The sequence below is a fragment of the Erinaceus europaeus genome, chromosome 11, assembly GCF_950295315.1.
Source record: "Erinaceus europaeus chromosome 11, mEriEur2.1, whole genome shotgun sequence".
Lineage (NCBI taxonomy): Eukaryota > Metazoa > Chordata > Mammalia > Eulipotyphla > Erinaceidae > Erinaceus > Erinaceus europaeus.
The window spans coordinates 52,478,307-52,495,421 of NC_080172.1; the positions used below are offsets into that span (position 1 = coordinate 52,478,307).

Consider the following 17,115-nt stretch of genomic DNA (forward strand, 5'->3'; position numbering starts at 1 on the left):
TACCTATTCACGATGACATTGTGTGAATCAAGAGAATTGCAAAGAACAGGAGTTGTCTATAGGTTTAGTAGAACAAATGAGAAAAGCACAGATAGAAAAAATGGAGTAGGTCTATAACAACCCCAATCGAATAACCTTGAAAACAAGATAAATTTAGAATAATGATTCTTGATAAGTAAGCTACACTAGCTCCTAGGAAGCCCTGTTGCTAACTTGAGTCCTCTTTATTTCTCTGCTTTGAAAAAAAAATTAATGTGCTTAACTTTTCTCCCTTAATTATAGCTACTAGAAGATCAGCAAGCCATTTCATGGCAAGTACTGTCAGTATCCAGATATGAGATTCATGTATAACAAGAAATATATGAGCCTAATAATGCATAGTCTTCTCCTCTATGGCCAAATATAAGAAAATGTATTATCAATAGGCATTGATCAGGCACCTCCTTAGTCTAAATGGGGTTATAGAAAAGGTGGAAGGTGTGGACTCTACATAGGAAAAGCCTCTGAAAGACAAAGGCAACCTATCATAAAATCTCCAATACACAGGGCTTATGTAAACCTGACTTTGGAATTAGGTAAAAACAAGTATAGATGAGTACGTGAGGAAGTTGGGAAGTAAACACGTCTCAAGAGCAACAGAGGTGGAGATATGGGTGGGTCTGGATTTGGTTAGGAATGAATCAGACCATCCTACAGAAGATGGCTCCTCCCTGGATCTACCTGCTATAAAAAGGCCATTATCCCAGACTTCAGCACCCAGCAAGGTCCTTCAGGCTACAGTCTACTTGCTCTTCTGGTGAACCAAGTAAGTAAGAGGGAACATAACTGACTTTGACTGCTTGATGTGAAGCATGGTGTAAATCTTAGTAAATATAAGTTCTAATATTTAGTTCTCTAAGAGCTTTCTAGGTGACTGTTAATCTTTCTTTTGATTTTCTGTTACTAAAAGTTTGTTTAGGAAAGAAGGAAAAAAGAAGATACGCTTCTTCTTTTAAGGCTACTCAATACCTTTTTACATTCTGAATTTTGCATTCTTTCTTTATTCATTCAACACCTATCATGGATTAGTCTCGTGCTCCTATTGACTTATCTTGATATAACTTGACTTTTGACATGTTTACATAAATATTTAGTCCCCTTTTCAAATTTCAACTCTTAATACATAGGGACTTCTGAATGAGATTTTATTGAACCCATAAATTAATTCCAGAAGCTCTGATGTGATAGTAATATCAACAGTTATAACTTTGTAAAAGTTTACGTTCACCTAGATCTATAAACTAGTTTCAGAAATATTATAATTTCTGAATATAGTTCTGTTGTGAGACCTATTGCCCAGAATGTCTTTTTATACATTGTAAATAACATTACTGTTTTAATTCATTTTCTGCTTACTGCTGTCATACAATTGATTTTACATGTTTATTTCTACACAGCACTGCTCATTTTAATCTGTTATCAAGTTGGCAGTACTTGTATTAAATATCGCAGGAAAAAAGTCGTATTATTGCATGAGGAATAAGAGTTGTTACTTTCTTTCTGATTATTCTCTTTTAACTCTTTAAGATGACAACAGGTATTTTAATCTCATTCTCAAAGCTAGAGATGAAAGCTTTCAGCATCTCACCATTAGCAATGATGTTCAGCTATAAATCTTCATAAGTATAATTGAAACATTTTTTTTACAATTCAAAATTAACATTGGCTTTTTATCAAAGAGTTTATGCTGAATCCATGGAGAAGTTTAGACATGTCCTCTTATTATATTTGAGTAGTTAGCTGTGCTCAAGTGGTAAACCAGACTTACATACTTTGAATGAAATGTATAGTGTCTTTATACAGCACTGGATTCAGTTCACTATTTTTTATATTTTTCATCTATATTTAATAACAAATGTGCCCTTATTTTTTGTTTCTTTTGTATTGCTGTGAGGTTGTGATAAATGCTATTAAAATCACCTATTTGCAAACATTACAAATTTTATAAAATATCGGTGGGGAAATGTATCAGTGGGGGAATTTTTATTTCAGTGATTTGCTACATTATAGATTTCAGGGGGCCAGATGGTGGAGTACCCAGTTAAGTGCACACATTAAAGTGCAGAGGATCAAGATCAAGCCACCTGTAGGGGGAAAGCTTCATGAGTGTTGAAGAAAGACTGCAGGTGTCTCTCTGTCCTTCTCCCTCAGCTATCAATTTCTCTGTCTCTACTCAATAATAAATGAATAAATAAAATATTTTCAAAATATTTATAAAAAAAGATTTCAGAAAAGTATCTGTCCAAATACAGATTATGTAGCAAGCTGGGTTTTGAACAATTATTTATTTTAACAAATTACAATAAGTAAATTTTTTCTGCCTTCCAAAGTCTTTCTAAAATCCTGCGTGGGCAATGATCATATCATAGAGAGAAAAAGAGGGGTGAGGGGGTCTTATCTAAAGCAACTGACATTAGTTAGGCTATTTACATCTTTCTATGAGCAAGTTCCATCACAAGGATATGGCTGTTTTAACAACTTAGTCAAACTCTGTACAAAAATAGAGGGAATTTTCATGGTCATAGTCCACTGTTAATGGAAAACTGCATCAAATAAGACATGTTACAAATTTTAGTATTTTATTATGACAGATAACACGATCTAGAAGGAGAAAAAAATAATGTAAAAGTGCATTTTTATTTTCCTTATTTAGAATCACCTATATTTTGAAACCATGTTTACTATCCTGGAAAACATCACTGACATCATTGACATATTCCACCAATATTCAAGAGAAGAAGATAACATTGAAACAATGAGCAAAAAAGAGCTGAAGGAAATTCTGGAAGAGCAGTTTCACCCAGTCTTGAAGGTAAACTACATCACATATATTTTATGGCAAAGAACTACATAGAAAATAAATAATTTTACCAAATTATGCCAAAACTACTAACAATTATGTTTTCTGAAAGAACAGAATAACTTATTTAAAAAAAAAAAAAAGAACACATACACTCTCTGCAAGAATAAGTTCAGAAAGACAAAAAAGTCTATTAAAAAAAAAGTCCAGCTTGAAAAAAATTCTCCCTACAGCAAAAATAATACAGAAAAAATTCAGTGACAATTCATTGGCAATTCTTTTATTGCCATTTTAAAAAGGGGAGAGAGAAAAAAAAAAGGGGGGGGAGAGAGAGTTCTTCTCCCTTGAAAACATTTAGATTTTCATTCATACAAAATTTGATTCCATTATATATTTTTAATCACTTCCTTCATGAATACAGTATAAATATGAGAAAAGGAAAGTACTAAGCTTAGGTTTAACTATGTATGCTGATTGTTCACAAATATTAACTGACACTGAAATGTTCATTAACCATAAAAGTCATATGCTGTCAATCTCTTCCTTAATCTATACAGAATCCTGATGACCCAGATACTGCAGATGTGTTCATGCATATCCTAGACATAGACCACAACAATGAAATAGATTTCACAGAGTTTTTCCTCATGGTGTTCAAGTTGGCACAAGCATATTATGATTCAACAAGAAGACAAAAATTTCCAACATCAAGACAAAGGAAGCAAAAACATGAACACCAAAGTCACTATGTAGAAGATGATGGAGAAGAATATCAAGAAGAGAAGGTAAATGAAAAACACCGAAAATCAACACTCACAAGACAAGGAAGGAAAGGGAGTAAGACAAGATCCAAGAGCCCAAAGAATAGTAAAAGAAGAAGCAGACAGCAGAGTTCCGGCAGTGACAACGAACTAAATGGAAATGATAAATCCACTTCTGGACAAAAACACAAAAGTGCAAAAAAACATCATGATACAAATGAGAGAAAGAAAAGAGATCTAAGTTACAGTGAAGTACAAGAAAGAAAGTACTGGAAAGATGTAAGTGAAATTAGAGAGGGAACTGAGGATGATCAAGATGTCAGATATGAAAATAGAGGAAATGGAAACTCTGAAAAAAGTACAAGGAATCATAAACAACCAAGAATAAACAGGGAAACAGAAAAGTTATCTCAACAAAACACTGGTTCATATTCAACCCAGGGAAGGTCAAGAACCCGCTCACAGGAAAGACCCAGGTTCCAAAACGAGCAGTCCACAGACCGCTCCGGACACTCAGGCAGTGGCCACGGACAATCATCCTCCGGGTCCAGGACGGACAGAAGACGGGGTTCCAGCGTCAGCCAGGAGAGTGACAGCGAGGGACAGTCCCAAGATACAGGGAGACACAACCACACCACCCAGGGCAGGACAGGCTCCAGCTCCAGAGGCCAAGGGGGCCAGTCAACCCACCGCCAGGTCACAGACAGCTCCAGACGCTCGGGCACACAGCAAGGACAGGCAGCTTCACAGAGGCACTCTGCTTCTGGCAACAGGCACTCAGGTTCCACCACCACCAGAGGACATGGCCAGGACACAGACAGCTCCAGACACTCGGGCACAGGCCGTGGACAGGGATCTTCTGGCTCTGTGAGCCACAGACACCAAGGATCCGGCAATGGTCAGGTCAGTGACAGTGAGGGGCAGTCAGAAGTCTCAGACACTCAGAGAGGGGGACGCACGTCCTCCAGGTCCAGGACTGACAGAAGACGGGGTTCCAGCGTCAGCCAGGAGAGCGACAGCGAGGGACAGTCCCAAGGTACAGGGAGACACAACCACACCACCCAGGGCAGGACAGGCTCCAGCTCCAGAAGCCAAGGGGGCCAGTCAACCCACGGCCAGGTCACAGACAGCTCCAGGCACTCGGGCACACAGCAAGGCCAGGGAGGTTCACAGAGTCACTCCACCTCTGGCAACAGGCACTCAGGTTCCAACACAACCAGAGAAGGACACAGCCAGGACACAGACAGCTCCAGACACTCGGGCACAGGCCGTGGACAGGGCTCCTCTAGATCTCAGAGCCGCAGACACCACGGATCTGACAATGGTCAGGCCAGCGACAGTGAGGAGCAGTCAGAAGTCTCAGACACTCAGGCAGGGTCAGCCCACCAACCCTCTGGGTCTTCTCAAGAGCAGCAGGGTGAGGCCCCAAGCGCAAAGTCCCATGAGAGGTCCAGACACTCTGGCTCTCGCCTCTACTATGTATACTCCCATGAAGACCCAGAGTTGGACCAGCGTCACTCAAACTCCAGTGCTGGTGGAAGACAAGGGACACGCCAGCAGCAGGCTCGGGACAGCTCGAGAAACACAGGGTCTCAAGCCAGCCAGGCTTCCACTGGAAGGCACTCCGAGGTGACCCACCACCAATCTGGAACCAGCACTGGCGGCAGACACGGATCCCACCAGGTGCAGTCATCAGACAGCACCAGGCACTCAGGGGCCGGTCACCATCAGAACACCACGCAGACCGACAGCTCTAGACACTCCCACTCTGGCCATGGCTCATCCACATCTGAAAACCCCACCAACAGGCAGCGAGGCTCCAGCATCAGTCAGGAGAGCGACAGTGAGGGGCAGGCAGAGGTTTCAAACACACAATCTGTGTCTGGATCTGGAAGACAGCACGGATCCTCCCTGGGCCAGTCAAGAGACAGCTCTAGGCACTCTGCTCAGTCTGGGTCTGCCCGTGGCCAGTCAGCCTCAGGGACCGGAAGGAGACAGGGCTCTAGCCATGGACAGGCTGTAGACACCTCTCAGTGGCACGGCTCTCAGCAAGCTGACACTACGTCTCCACGGCACTCTGGCTCCAGCTCCACCCAGGGAAGGTCAACATCCCGCTCACGGGGAAGACACGGGGCCCAGAGCGAGCAGTCCACAGACCGCTCCGGACACTCAGGCAGCGGCCACGGACAATCATCCTCCGGGTCCAGGACGGACAGAAGACGGGGTTCCAGCGTCAGCCAGGAGAGTGACAGCGAGGGACAGTCCCAAGGTACAGGGAGACACAACCACACCACCCAGGGCAGGACAGGCTCCAGCTCCAGAAGCCAAGGGGGCCAGTCAACCCACGGCCAGGTCACAGACAGCTCCAGGCACTCGGGCACACAGCAAGGCCAGGGAGGTTCACAGAGGCACTCCGCCTCTGGCAACAGGCACTCAGATTCCACCACCACCAGAGAAGGACACGGCCAGGACACAGACAGCTCCAGACACTCGGGCACAGGCCGTGGACAGGGCTCCTCTGGCTCTCGGAGCCGCAGACACCACGGATCCGACAATGGTCAGGCCAGCGACAGTGAGGGGCAGTCAGAAGTCTCAGACACTCAGGCAGGGTCAGCCCACCAACCCTCTGGGTCTTCTCAAGAGCGGCAGCGTGAGGCCCCAAGCGCAAAGTCCCATGAGAGGTCCAGACACTCTGGCTCTCGCCTCTACTATGTATACTCCCATGAAGACCCAGAGTTGGACCAGCGTCACTCAAACTCCAGTGCTGGTGGAAGACAAGGGACACGCCAGCAGCAGGCTCGGGACCGCTCGAGAAACACAGGGTCTCAAGCCAGCCAGGCTTCCACTGGAAGGCACTCCGAGGTGACCCACCACCAATCTGGAACCAGCACTGGCAGCAGACACGGATCCCACCAGGTGCAGTCATCAGACAGCACCAGGCACTCAGGGGCCGGTCACCATCAGAACACCACCCAGACCGACAGCTCTAGACACTCCCGCTCTGGCCATGGCTCATCCACATCTGAAACCCCCACCAACAGGCAGCGAGGCTCCAGCATCAGTCAGGAGAGCGACAGTGAGGGGCAGGCAGAGGTTTCAGACACACAATCTGTGTCTGGATCTGGAAGACAGCACGGATCCTCCCTGGGCCAGTCAAGAGACAGCTCTAGGCACTCTGCTCAGTCTGGGTCTGCCCGTGGCCAGTCAGCCTCAGGGACCGGAAGGAGACAGGGCTCTAGCCATGGACAGGCTGTAGACACCTCTCAGCGGCACAGCTCTCAGCAAGCTGACACTACGTCTCCACGGCACTCTGGCTCCAGCTCCACCCAGGGAAGGTCAACATCCCGCTCACAGGGAAGACACGGGGCCCAGAGCGAGCAGTCCACAGACCGCTCCGGACACTCAGGCAGTGGCCACGGACAATCATCCTCCGGGTCCAGGACGGACAGAAGACGGGGTTCCAGCGTCAGCCAGGAGAGCGACAGCGAGGGACAGTCCCAAGGTACAGGGAGACACAACCACACCACCCAGGGCAGGACAGGCTCCAGCTCCAGAAGCCAAGGGGGCCAGTCAACCCACGGCCAGGTCACAGACAGCTCCAGGCACTCGGGCACACAGCAAATCCAGGCAGCTTCACAGAGACACTCTGCTTCTGGCAACAGGCACTCAGGTTCCACCACCACCAGAGAAGGACACAGCCAGGACACAGACAGCTCCAGACACTCGGGCACAGGCCGTGGACAGGGCTCTTCTGGATCTGTGAGCCACAGACACCAAGGATCCGGCAATGGTCAGGTCAGTGACAGTGAGGGGCAGTCAGAAGTCTCAGACACTCAGAGAGGGGGACGCACGTCCTCCAGGTCCAGGACTGACAGAAGACGGGGTTCCAGCGTCAGCCAGGAGAGCGACAGCGAGGGACAGTCCCAAGGTACAGGGAGACACAACCACACCACCCAGGGCAGGACAGGCTCCAGCTCCAGAAGCCAAGGGGGCCAGTCAACCCACGGCCAGGTCACAGACAGCTCCAGGCACTCGGGCACACAGCAAGGCCAGGGAGGTTCACAGAGGCACTCCGCCTCTGGCAACAGGCACTCAGATTCCACCACCACCAGAGAAGGACACGGCCAGGACACAGACAGCTCCAGACACTCGGGCACAGGCCGTGGACAGGGCTCCTCTGGCTCTCGGAGCCGCAGACACCACGGATCCGACAATGGTCAGGCCAGCGACAGTGAGGGGCAGTCAGAAGTCTCAGACACTCAGGCAGGGTCAGCCCACCAACCCTCTGGGTCTTCTCAAGAGCGGCAGCGTGAGGCCCCAAGCGCAAAGTCCCATGAGAGGTCCAGACACTCTGGCTCTCGCCTCTACTATGTATACTCCCATGAAGACCCAGAGTTGGACCAGCGTCACTCAAACTCCAGTGCTGGTGGAAGACAAGGGACACGCCAGCAGCAGGCTCGGGACAGCTCGAGAAACACAGGGTCTCAAGCCAGCCAGGCTTCCACTGGAAGGCACTCCGAGGTGACCCACCACCAATCTGGAACCAGCACTGGCAGCAGACACGGATCCCACCAGGTGCAGTCATCAGACAGCACCAGGCACTCAGGGGCCGGTCACCATCAGAACACCACCCAGACCGACAGCTCTAGACACTCCCGCTCTGGCCATGGCTCATCCACATCTGAAACCCCCACCAACAGGCAGCGAGGCTCCAGCATCAGTCAGGAGAGCGACAGTGAGGGGCAGGCAGAGGTTTCAGACACACAATCTGTGTCTGGATCTGGAAGACAGCACGGATCCTCCCTGGGCCAGTCAAGAGACAGCTCTAGGCACTCTGCTCAGTCTGGGTCTGCCCGTGGCCAGTCAGCCTCAGGGACCGGAAGGAGACAGGGCTCTAGCCATGGACAGGCTGTAGACACCTCTCAGCGGCACGGCTCTCAACAAGCTGACACTACGTCTCCACGGCACTCTGGCTCCAGCTCCACCCAGGGAAGGTCAACATCCCGCTCACAGGGAAGACACGGGGCCCAGAGCGAGCAGTCCACAGACCGCTCCGGACACTCAGGCAGTGGCCACGGACAATCATCCTCCGGGTCCAGGACGGACAGAAGACGGGGTTCCAGCATCAGCCAGGAGAGCGACAGCGAGGGACAGTCCCAAGGTACAGGGAGACACAACCACACCACCCAGGGCAGGACAGGCTCCAGCTCCAGAAGCCAAGGGGGCCAGTCAACCCACGGCCAGGTCACAGACAGCTCCAGGCACTCGGGCACACAGCAAATCCAGGCAGCTTCACAGAGACACTCTGCTTCTGGCAACAGGCACTCAGGTTCCACCACCACCAGAGAAGGACACAGCCAGGACACAGACAGCTCCAGACACTCGGGCACAGGCCGTGGACAGGGCTCTTCTGGATCTGTGAGCCACAGACACCAAGGATCCGGCAATGGTCAGGTCAGTGACAGTGAGGGGCAGTCAGAAGTCTCAGACACTCAGAGAGGAGGACGCACGTCCTCCAGGTCCAGGACTGACAGAAGACGGGGTTCCAGCGTCAGCCAGGAGAGCGACAGCGAGGGACAGTCCCAAGGTACAGGGAGACACAACCACACCACCCAGGGCAGGACAGGCTCCAGCTCCAGAAGCCAAGGGGGCCAGTCAACCCACGGCCAGGTCACAGACAGCTCCAGGCACTCGGGCACACAGCAAGGCCAGGGAGGTTCACAGAGGCACTCCGCCTCTGGCAACAGGCACTCAGATTCCACCACCACCAGAGAAGGACACGGCCAGGACACAGACAGCTCCAGACACTCGGGCACAGGCCGTGGACAGGGCTCCTCTGGCTCTCGGAGCCGCAGACACCACGGATCCGACAATGGTCAGGCCAGCGACAGTGAGGGGCAGTCAGAAGTCTCAGACACTCAGGCAGGGTCAGCCCACCAACCCTCTGGGTCTTCTCAAGAGCGGCAGCGTGAGGCCCCAAGCGCAAAGTCCCATGAGAGGTCCAGACACTCTGGCTCTCGCCTCTACTATGTATACTCCCATGAAGACCCAGAGTTGGACCAGCGTCACTCAAACTCCAGTGCTGGTGGAAGACAAGGGACACGCCAGCAGCAGGCTCGGGACAGCTCGAGAAACACAGGGTCTCAAGCCAGCCAGGCTTCCACTGGAAGGCACTCCGAGGTGACCCACCACCAATCTGGAACCAGCACTGGCAGCAGACACGGATCCCACCAGGTGCAGTCATCAGACAGCACCAGGCACTCAGGGGCCGGTCACCATCAGAACACCACCCAGACCGACAGCTCTAGACACTCCCGCTCTGGCCATGGCTCATCCACATCTGAAACCCCCACCAACAGGCAGCGAGGCTCCAGCATCAGTCAGGAGAGCGACAGTGAGGGGCAGGCAGAGGTTTCAGACACACAATCTGTGTCTGGATCTGGAAGACAGCACGGATCCTCCCTGGGCCAGTCAAGAGACAGCTCTAGGCACTCTGCTCAGTCTGGGTCTGCCCGTGGCCAGTCAGCCTCAGGGACCGGAAGGAGACAGGGCTCTAGCCATGGACAGGCTGTAGACACCTCTCAGCGGCACGGCTCTCAGCAAGCTGACACTACGTCTCCACGGCACTCTGGCTCCAGCTCCACCCAGGGAAGGTCAACATCCCGCTCACAGGGAAGACACGGGGCCCAGAGCGAGCAGTCCACAGACCGCTCCGGACACTCAGGCAGTGGCCACGGACAATCATCCTCCGGGTCCAGGACGGACAGAAGACGGGGTTCCAGCGTCAGCCAGGAGAGCGACAGCGAGGGACAGTCCCAAGGTACAGGGAGACACAACCACACCACCCAGGGCAGGACAGGCTCCAGCTCCAGAAGCCAAGGGGGCCAGTCAACCCACGGCCAGGTCACAGACAGCTCCAGGCACTCGGGCACACAGCAAGGCCAGGCAGCTTCACAGAGACACTCTGCTTCTGGCAACAGGCACTCAGGTTCCACCACCACCAGAGAAGGACACAGCCAGGAAACAGACAGCTCCAGACACTCGGGCACAGGCCGTGGACAGGGCTCTTCTGGATCTGTGAGCCACAGACACCAAGGATCCGGCAATGGTCAGGTCAGTGACAGTGAGGGGCAGTCAGAAGTCTCAGACACTCAGAGAGGGGGACGCACGTCCTCCAGGTCCAGGACTGACAGAAGACGGGGTTCCAGCGTCAGCCAGGAGAGCGACAGCGAGGGACAGTCCCAAGGTACAGGGAGACACAACCACACCACCCAGGGCAGGACAGGCTCCAGCTCCAGAAGCCAAGGGGGCCAGTCAACCCACGGCCAGGTCACAGACAGCTCCAGGCACTCGGGCACACAGCAAGGCCAGGGAGGTTCACAGAGGCACTCCGCCTCTGGCAACAGGCACTCAGATTCCACCACCACCAGAGAAGGACACGGCCAGGACACAGACAGCTCCAGACACTCGGGCACAGGCCGTGGACAGGGCTCCTCTGGCTCTCGGAGCCGCAGACACCACGGATCCGACAATGGTCAGGCCAGCGACAGTGAGGGGCAGTCAGAAGTCTCAGACACTCAGGCAGGGTCAGCCCACCAACCCTCTGGGTCTTCTCAAGAGCGGCAGCGTGAGGCCCCAAGCGCAAAGTCCCATGAGAGGTCCAGACACTCTGGCTCTCGCCTCTACTATGTATACTCCCATGAAGACCCAGAGTTGGACCAGCGTCACTCAAACTCCAGTGCTGGTGGAAGACAAGGGACACGCCAGCAGCAGGCTCGGGACAGCTCGAGAAACACAGGGTCTCAAGCCAGCCAGGCTTCCACTGGAAGGCACTCCGAGGTGACCCACCACCAATCTGGAACCAGCACTGGCGGCAGACACGGATCCCACCAGGTGCAGTCATCAGACAGCACCAGGCACTCAGGGGCCGGTCACCATCAGAACACCACCCAGACCAACAGCTCTAGACACTCCCGCTCTGGCCATGGCTCATCCACATCTGAAACCCCCACCAACAGGCAGCGAGGCTCCAGCATCAGTCAGGAGAGCGACAGTGAGGGGCAGGCAGAGGTTTCAGACACACAATCTGTGTCTGGATCTGGAAGACAGCACGGATCCTCCCTGGGCCAGTCAAGAGACAGCTCTAGGCACTCTGCTCAGTCTGGGTCTGCCCGTGGCCAGTCAGCCTCAGGGACCGGAAGGAGACAGGGCTCTAGCCATGGACAGGCTGTAGACACCTCTCAGCGGCACGGCTCTCAGCAAGCTGACACTACGTCTCCACGGCACTCTGGCTCCAGCTCCACCCAGGGAAGGTCAACATCCCGCTCACAGGGAAGACACGGGGCCCAGAGTGAGCCGTCCACAGACCGCTCCGGACACTCAGGCAGCGGCCACGGACAATCATCCTCCGGGTCCAGGACGGACAGAAGACGGGGTTCCAGCGTCAGCCAGGAGAGCGACAGCGAGGGACAGTCCCAAGGTACAGGGAGACACAACCACACCACCCAGGGCAGGACAGGCTCCAGCTCCAGAAGCCAAGGGGGCCAGTCAACCCACGGCCAGGTCACAGACAGCTCCAGACGCTCGGGCACACAGCAAGGCCAGGCAGCTTCACAGAGACACTCTGCTTCTGGCAACAGGCACTCAGGTTCCACCACCACCAGAGAAGGACACAGCCAGGACACAGACAGCTCCAGACACTCGGGCACAGGCCGTGGACAGGGCTCTTCTGGATCTGTGAGCCACAGACACCAAGGATCCGGCAATGGTCAGGTCAGTGACAGTGAGGGGCAGTCAGAAGTCTCAGACACTCAGAGAGGAGGACGCACGTCCTCCAGGTCCAGGACTGACAGAAGACGGGGTTCCAGCGTCAGCCAGGAGAGCGACAGCGAGGGACAGTCCCAAGGTACAGGGAGACACAACCACACCACCAAGGGCAGGACAGGCTCCAGCTCCAGAAGCCAAGGGGGCCAGTCAACCCACGGCCTGGTCAAAGATAGCTCCAGGCACTCGGGCACACAGCAAGGCCAGGGAGGTTCACAGAGGCACTCCGCCTCTGGCAACAGGCACTCAGATTCCACCACCACCAGAGAAGGACACGGCCAGGACACAGACAGCTCCAGACACTCGGGCACAGGCCGTGGACAGGGCTCCTCTAGCTCTCGGAGCCGCAGACACCACGGATCCGACAATGGTCAGGCCAGCGACAGTGAGGGGCAGTCAGAAGTCTCAGACACTCAGGCAGGGTCAGCCCACCAACCCTCTGGGTCTTCTCAAGAGCGGCAGCGTGAGGCCCCAAGCGCAAAGTCCCATGAGAGGTCCAGACACTCTGGCTCTCGCCTCTACTATGTATACTCCCATGAAGACCCAGAGTTGGACCAGCGTCACTCAAACTCCAGTGCTGGTGGAAGACAAGGGACACGCCAGCAGCAGGCTCGGGACAGCTCGAGAAACACAGGGTCTCAAGCCAGCCAGGCTTCCACTGGAAGGCACTCCGAGGTGACCCACCACCAATCTGGAACCAGCACTGGCGGCAGACACGGATCCCACCAGGTGCAGTCATCAGACAGCACCAGGCACTCAGGGGCCGGTCACCATCAGAACACCCCCCAGACCGACAGCTCTAGACACTCCCGCTCTGGCCATGGCTCATCCACATCTGAAACCCCCACCAACAGGCAGCGAGGCTCCAGCATCAGTCAGGAGAGCGACAGTGAGGGGCAGGCAGAGGTTTCAGACACACAATCTGTGTCTGGATCTGGAAGACAGCACGGATCCTCCCTGGGCCAGTCAAGAGACAGCTCTAGGCACTCTGCTCAGTCTGGGTCTGCGCGTGGCCAGTCAGTCTCAGGGACCGGAAGGAGACAGGGCTCTAGCCATGGACAGGCTGTAGACACCTCTCAGCGGCACGGCTCTCAGCAAGCTGACACTACGTCTCCACGGCACTCTGGCTCCAGCTCCACCCAGGGAAGGTCAACATCCCGCTCACAGGGAAGACACGGGTCTCAGAACCAGCAGTCCACAGACCGCTCCGGACACTCAGGCAGCGGCCACGGACAATCATCCTCCGGGTCCAGGACGGACAGAAGACGGGGTTCCAGCGTCAGCCAGGAGAGCGACAGCGAGGGACAGTCCCAAGGTACAGGGAGACACAACCACACCACCCAGGGCAGGACAGGCTCCAGCTCCAGAAGCCAAGGGGGCCAGTCAACCCACGGCCAGGTCACAGACAGCTCCAGGCACTCGGGCACACAGCAAGGCCAGGCAGCTTCACAGAGACACTCTGCTTCTGGCAACAGGCACTCAGGTTCCACCACCACCAGAGAAGGACACAGCCAGGACACAGACAGCTCCAGACACTCGGGCACAGGCCGTGGACAGGGCTCTTCTGGATCTGTGAGCCACAGACACCAAGGATCCAGCAATGGTCAGGTCAGTGACAGTGAGGGGCAGTCAGAAGTCTCAGACACTCAGAGAGGAGGACGCACGTCCTCCAGGTCCAGGACTGACAGAAGACGGGGTTCCAGCGTCAGCCAGGAGAGCGACAGCGAGGGACAGTCCCAAGGTACAGGGAGACACAACCACACCACCCAGGGCAGGACAGGCTCTAGCTCCAGAGGCCAAGGGGGCCAGTCAACCCACGGCCAGGTCACAGACAGCTCCAGGCACTCGGGCACACAGCAAGGCCAGGGAGGTTCACAGAGGCACTCCGCCTCTGGCAACAGGCACTCAGATTCCACCACCACCAGAGAAGGACACGGCCAGGACACAGACAGCTCCAGACACTCGGGCACAGGCCGTGGACAGGGCTCCTCTGGCTCTCGGAGCCGCAGACACCACGGATCCGACAATGGTCAGGCCAGCGACAGTGAGGGGCAGTCAGAAGTCTCAGACACTCAGGCAGGGTCAGCCCACCAACCCTCTGGGTCTTCTCAAGAGCGGCAGCGTGAGGCCCCAAGCGCAAAGTCCCATGAGAGGTCCAGACACTCTGGCTCTCGCCTCTACTATGTATACTCCCATGAAGACCCAGAGTTGGACCAGCGTCACTCAAACTCCAGTGCTGGTGGAAGACAAGGGACACGCCAGCAGCAGGCTCGGGACAGCTCGAGAAACACAGGGTCTCAAGCCAGCCAGGCTTCCACTGGAAGGCACTCCGAGGTGACCCACCACCAATCTGGAACCAGCACTGGCGGCAGACACGGATCCCACCAGGTGCAGTCATCAGACAGCACCAGGCACTCAGGGGCCGGTCACCATCAGAACACCACCCAGACTGACAGCTCTAGACACTCCCGCTCTGGCCATGGCTCATCCACATCTGAAACCCCCACCAACAGGCAGCGAGGCTCCAGCATCAGTCAGGAGAGCGACAGTGAGGGGCAGGCAGAGGTTTCAGACACACAATCTGTGTCTGGATCTGGAAGACAGCACGGATCCTCCCTGGGCCAGTCAAGAGACAGCTCTAGGCACTCTGCTCAGTCTGGGTCTGCCCATGGCCAGTCTGCCTCAGGGACCGGAAGGAGACAGGGCTCTAGCCATGGACAGGCTGTAGACACCTCTCAGCGGCACGGCTCTCAGCAAGCTGACACTACGTCTCCACGGCACTCTGGCTCCAGCTCCACCCAGGGAAGGTCAACATCCCGCTCACAGGGAAGACATGGGGCCCAGAGCGAGCAGTCCACAGACCGCTCCGGACACTCAGGCAGCGGCCACGGACAATCATCCTCCGGGTCCAGGACAGACAGAAGACGGGGTTCCAGCGTCAGCCAGGAGAGCGACAACGAGGGACAGTCCCAAGGTACAGGGAGACACAACCACACCACCCAGGGCACGACAGGCTCCAGCTCCAGAAGCCAAGGGAGCCAGTCAACCCACGGCCAGGTCACAGACAGCTCCAGGCACTCGGGCACACAGCAAGGCCAGGCAGCTTCACAGAGGCACTCTGCTTCTGGCAACAGGCACTCAAGTTCCAACACCACCAGAGAAGGACATGGCCAGGACACAGGCAGCTCCAGCCACTCAGGCACAGGCCGTGGACAGGGCTCTTCTGGCTCTGTGAGCCACAGACACCAAGGATCCAGCAATGGTCAGGTCAGTGACAGTGAGGGGCAGTCAGAAGTCTCAGACACTCAGAGAGGGGGACGCACGTCCTCCAGGTCCAGGACTGACAGAAGACGGGGTTCCAGCGTCAGCCAGGAGAGCGACAGCGAGGGACAGTCCCAAGGTACAGGGAGACACAACCACACCACCCAGGGCAGGACAGGCTCCAGCTCCAGAGGCCAAGGGGGCCAGTCAACCCACGGCCTGGTCACAGACAGCTCCAGGCGCTCGGGCACACAGCAAGGCCAGGGAGGTTCACAGAGGCACTCTGCCTCTGGCAACAGGCAGTCAGGTTCCTCCACCACCAGAGAGGGACAGGGCCAGGACACAGACACTTCCAGACACTCGGGCTCTGGCCGTGGACAGGGCTCCTCTGGCTCTGGGACTCGTGGACACCAAGGATCTGGCCTCATTCAAGTCAGCGACAGTGAGGTGCAGTCAGAGCCATCAGACACTCAAGCAGTGTCTTCTGGTAGCAATAGAAGTAATAACAAAATTCTATATCCTGGCCATGCTTCTTCTAAGACTGGATGGACAAGTTCAAATTCTAAGCAATTGGAATTTTGTCTCTCACAGAAGTATTATATTTATGAGTGAAATTATTTTATTTACTCATAAATAAATAAAATGCAGTATAGCATATTCAAAAAAATATTCTATAATCATTTAAAATATATTCATTTATTTCTTTCAATATATAAATGTATTTCTGATGGAATTGTTTCTACTTGATACTCTGAAATTTCTATCTTTCTTGGGTTACTGATTACATATGTACAAGCTAAGTAATTGACATTGACTTCATTATTCTCCTTTTTATTTACCCCCATTTTTGGTTTCATTAATATGTGCTGGGTATAGAAAAATTTAAAAATGTTGAAAATTCCAAATAAACAATTGATCTACCATCTATTCTTCTCGACTGTGATTCTCATTCATCTTTATTTTTTTGAATTGTTACTTTCATTATTCATCTTTTTATCTGTCCCTTAATTCAATGTATTATTATACCTCGCTAATCCCATTTTGTCCAACTTGGAGTTTTATCAGCTCCAGAATAAATAATGGCTCCGCTTTATCATGAATAGAATAGTAACTTTTAAATCATCTATGTAAATCCCATTAACTATATTGTGCCACAATCATTAAACTACTGACAATAAATTTTCCTCCAATTGCACTAGCTTCTTTCAAGGGAAACTATGGTGGCCTGGAATTGTATTGAAATATTTTACACATTGAAATATATGTAGTAAGAATCTTTTATCCTTCCCTGAAATTAAATCACTTATATTTAATAATTTTGTCAAGTGATAAAGAGATTTAACAAAGATTTTAATGTTATGAATAAGATACCATAAGTAGAAGGCTATCACTCTGTCTGAAGTCCTGTTTTTTCTCCATTATGCTAGATGA

At 52.9% G+C, this 17,115-nt stretch overlaps 1 protein-coding gene across 1 annotated transcript; it reads left to right on the forward strand.

The window, feature by feature from the left end:
- Positions 1-759: 759 nt before the first annotated feature.
- FLG (filaggrin) lies at positions 760-16,611 on the forward strand. Its single transcript, XM_060201675.1, has 5 exons — positions 760-805; positions 2,693-2,851; positions 3,397-5,998; positions 7,232-12,588; positions 12,706-16,611. The coding sequence occupies exons 2-5, from the start codon at positions 2,714-2,716 to the stop codon at positions 16,294-16,296; spliced, it is 11,688 nt and encodes a 3,895-aa protein (XP_060057658.1). The 5' UTR covers positions 760-805; positions 2,693-2,713; the 3' UTR covers positions 16,297-16,611.
- Positions 16,612-17,115: the final 504 nt, after the last annotated feature.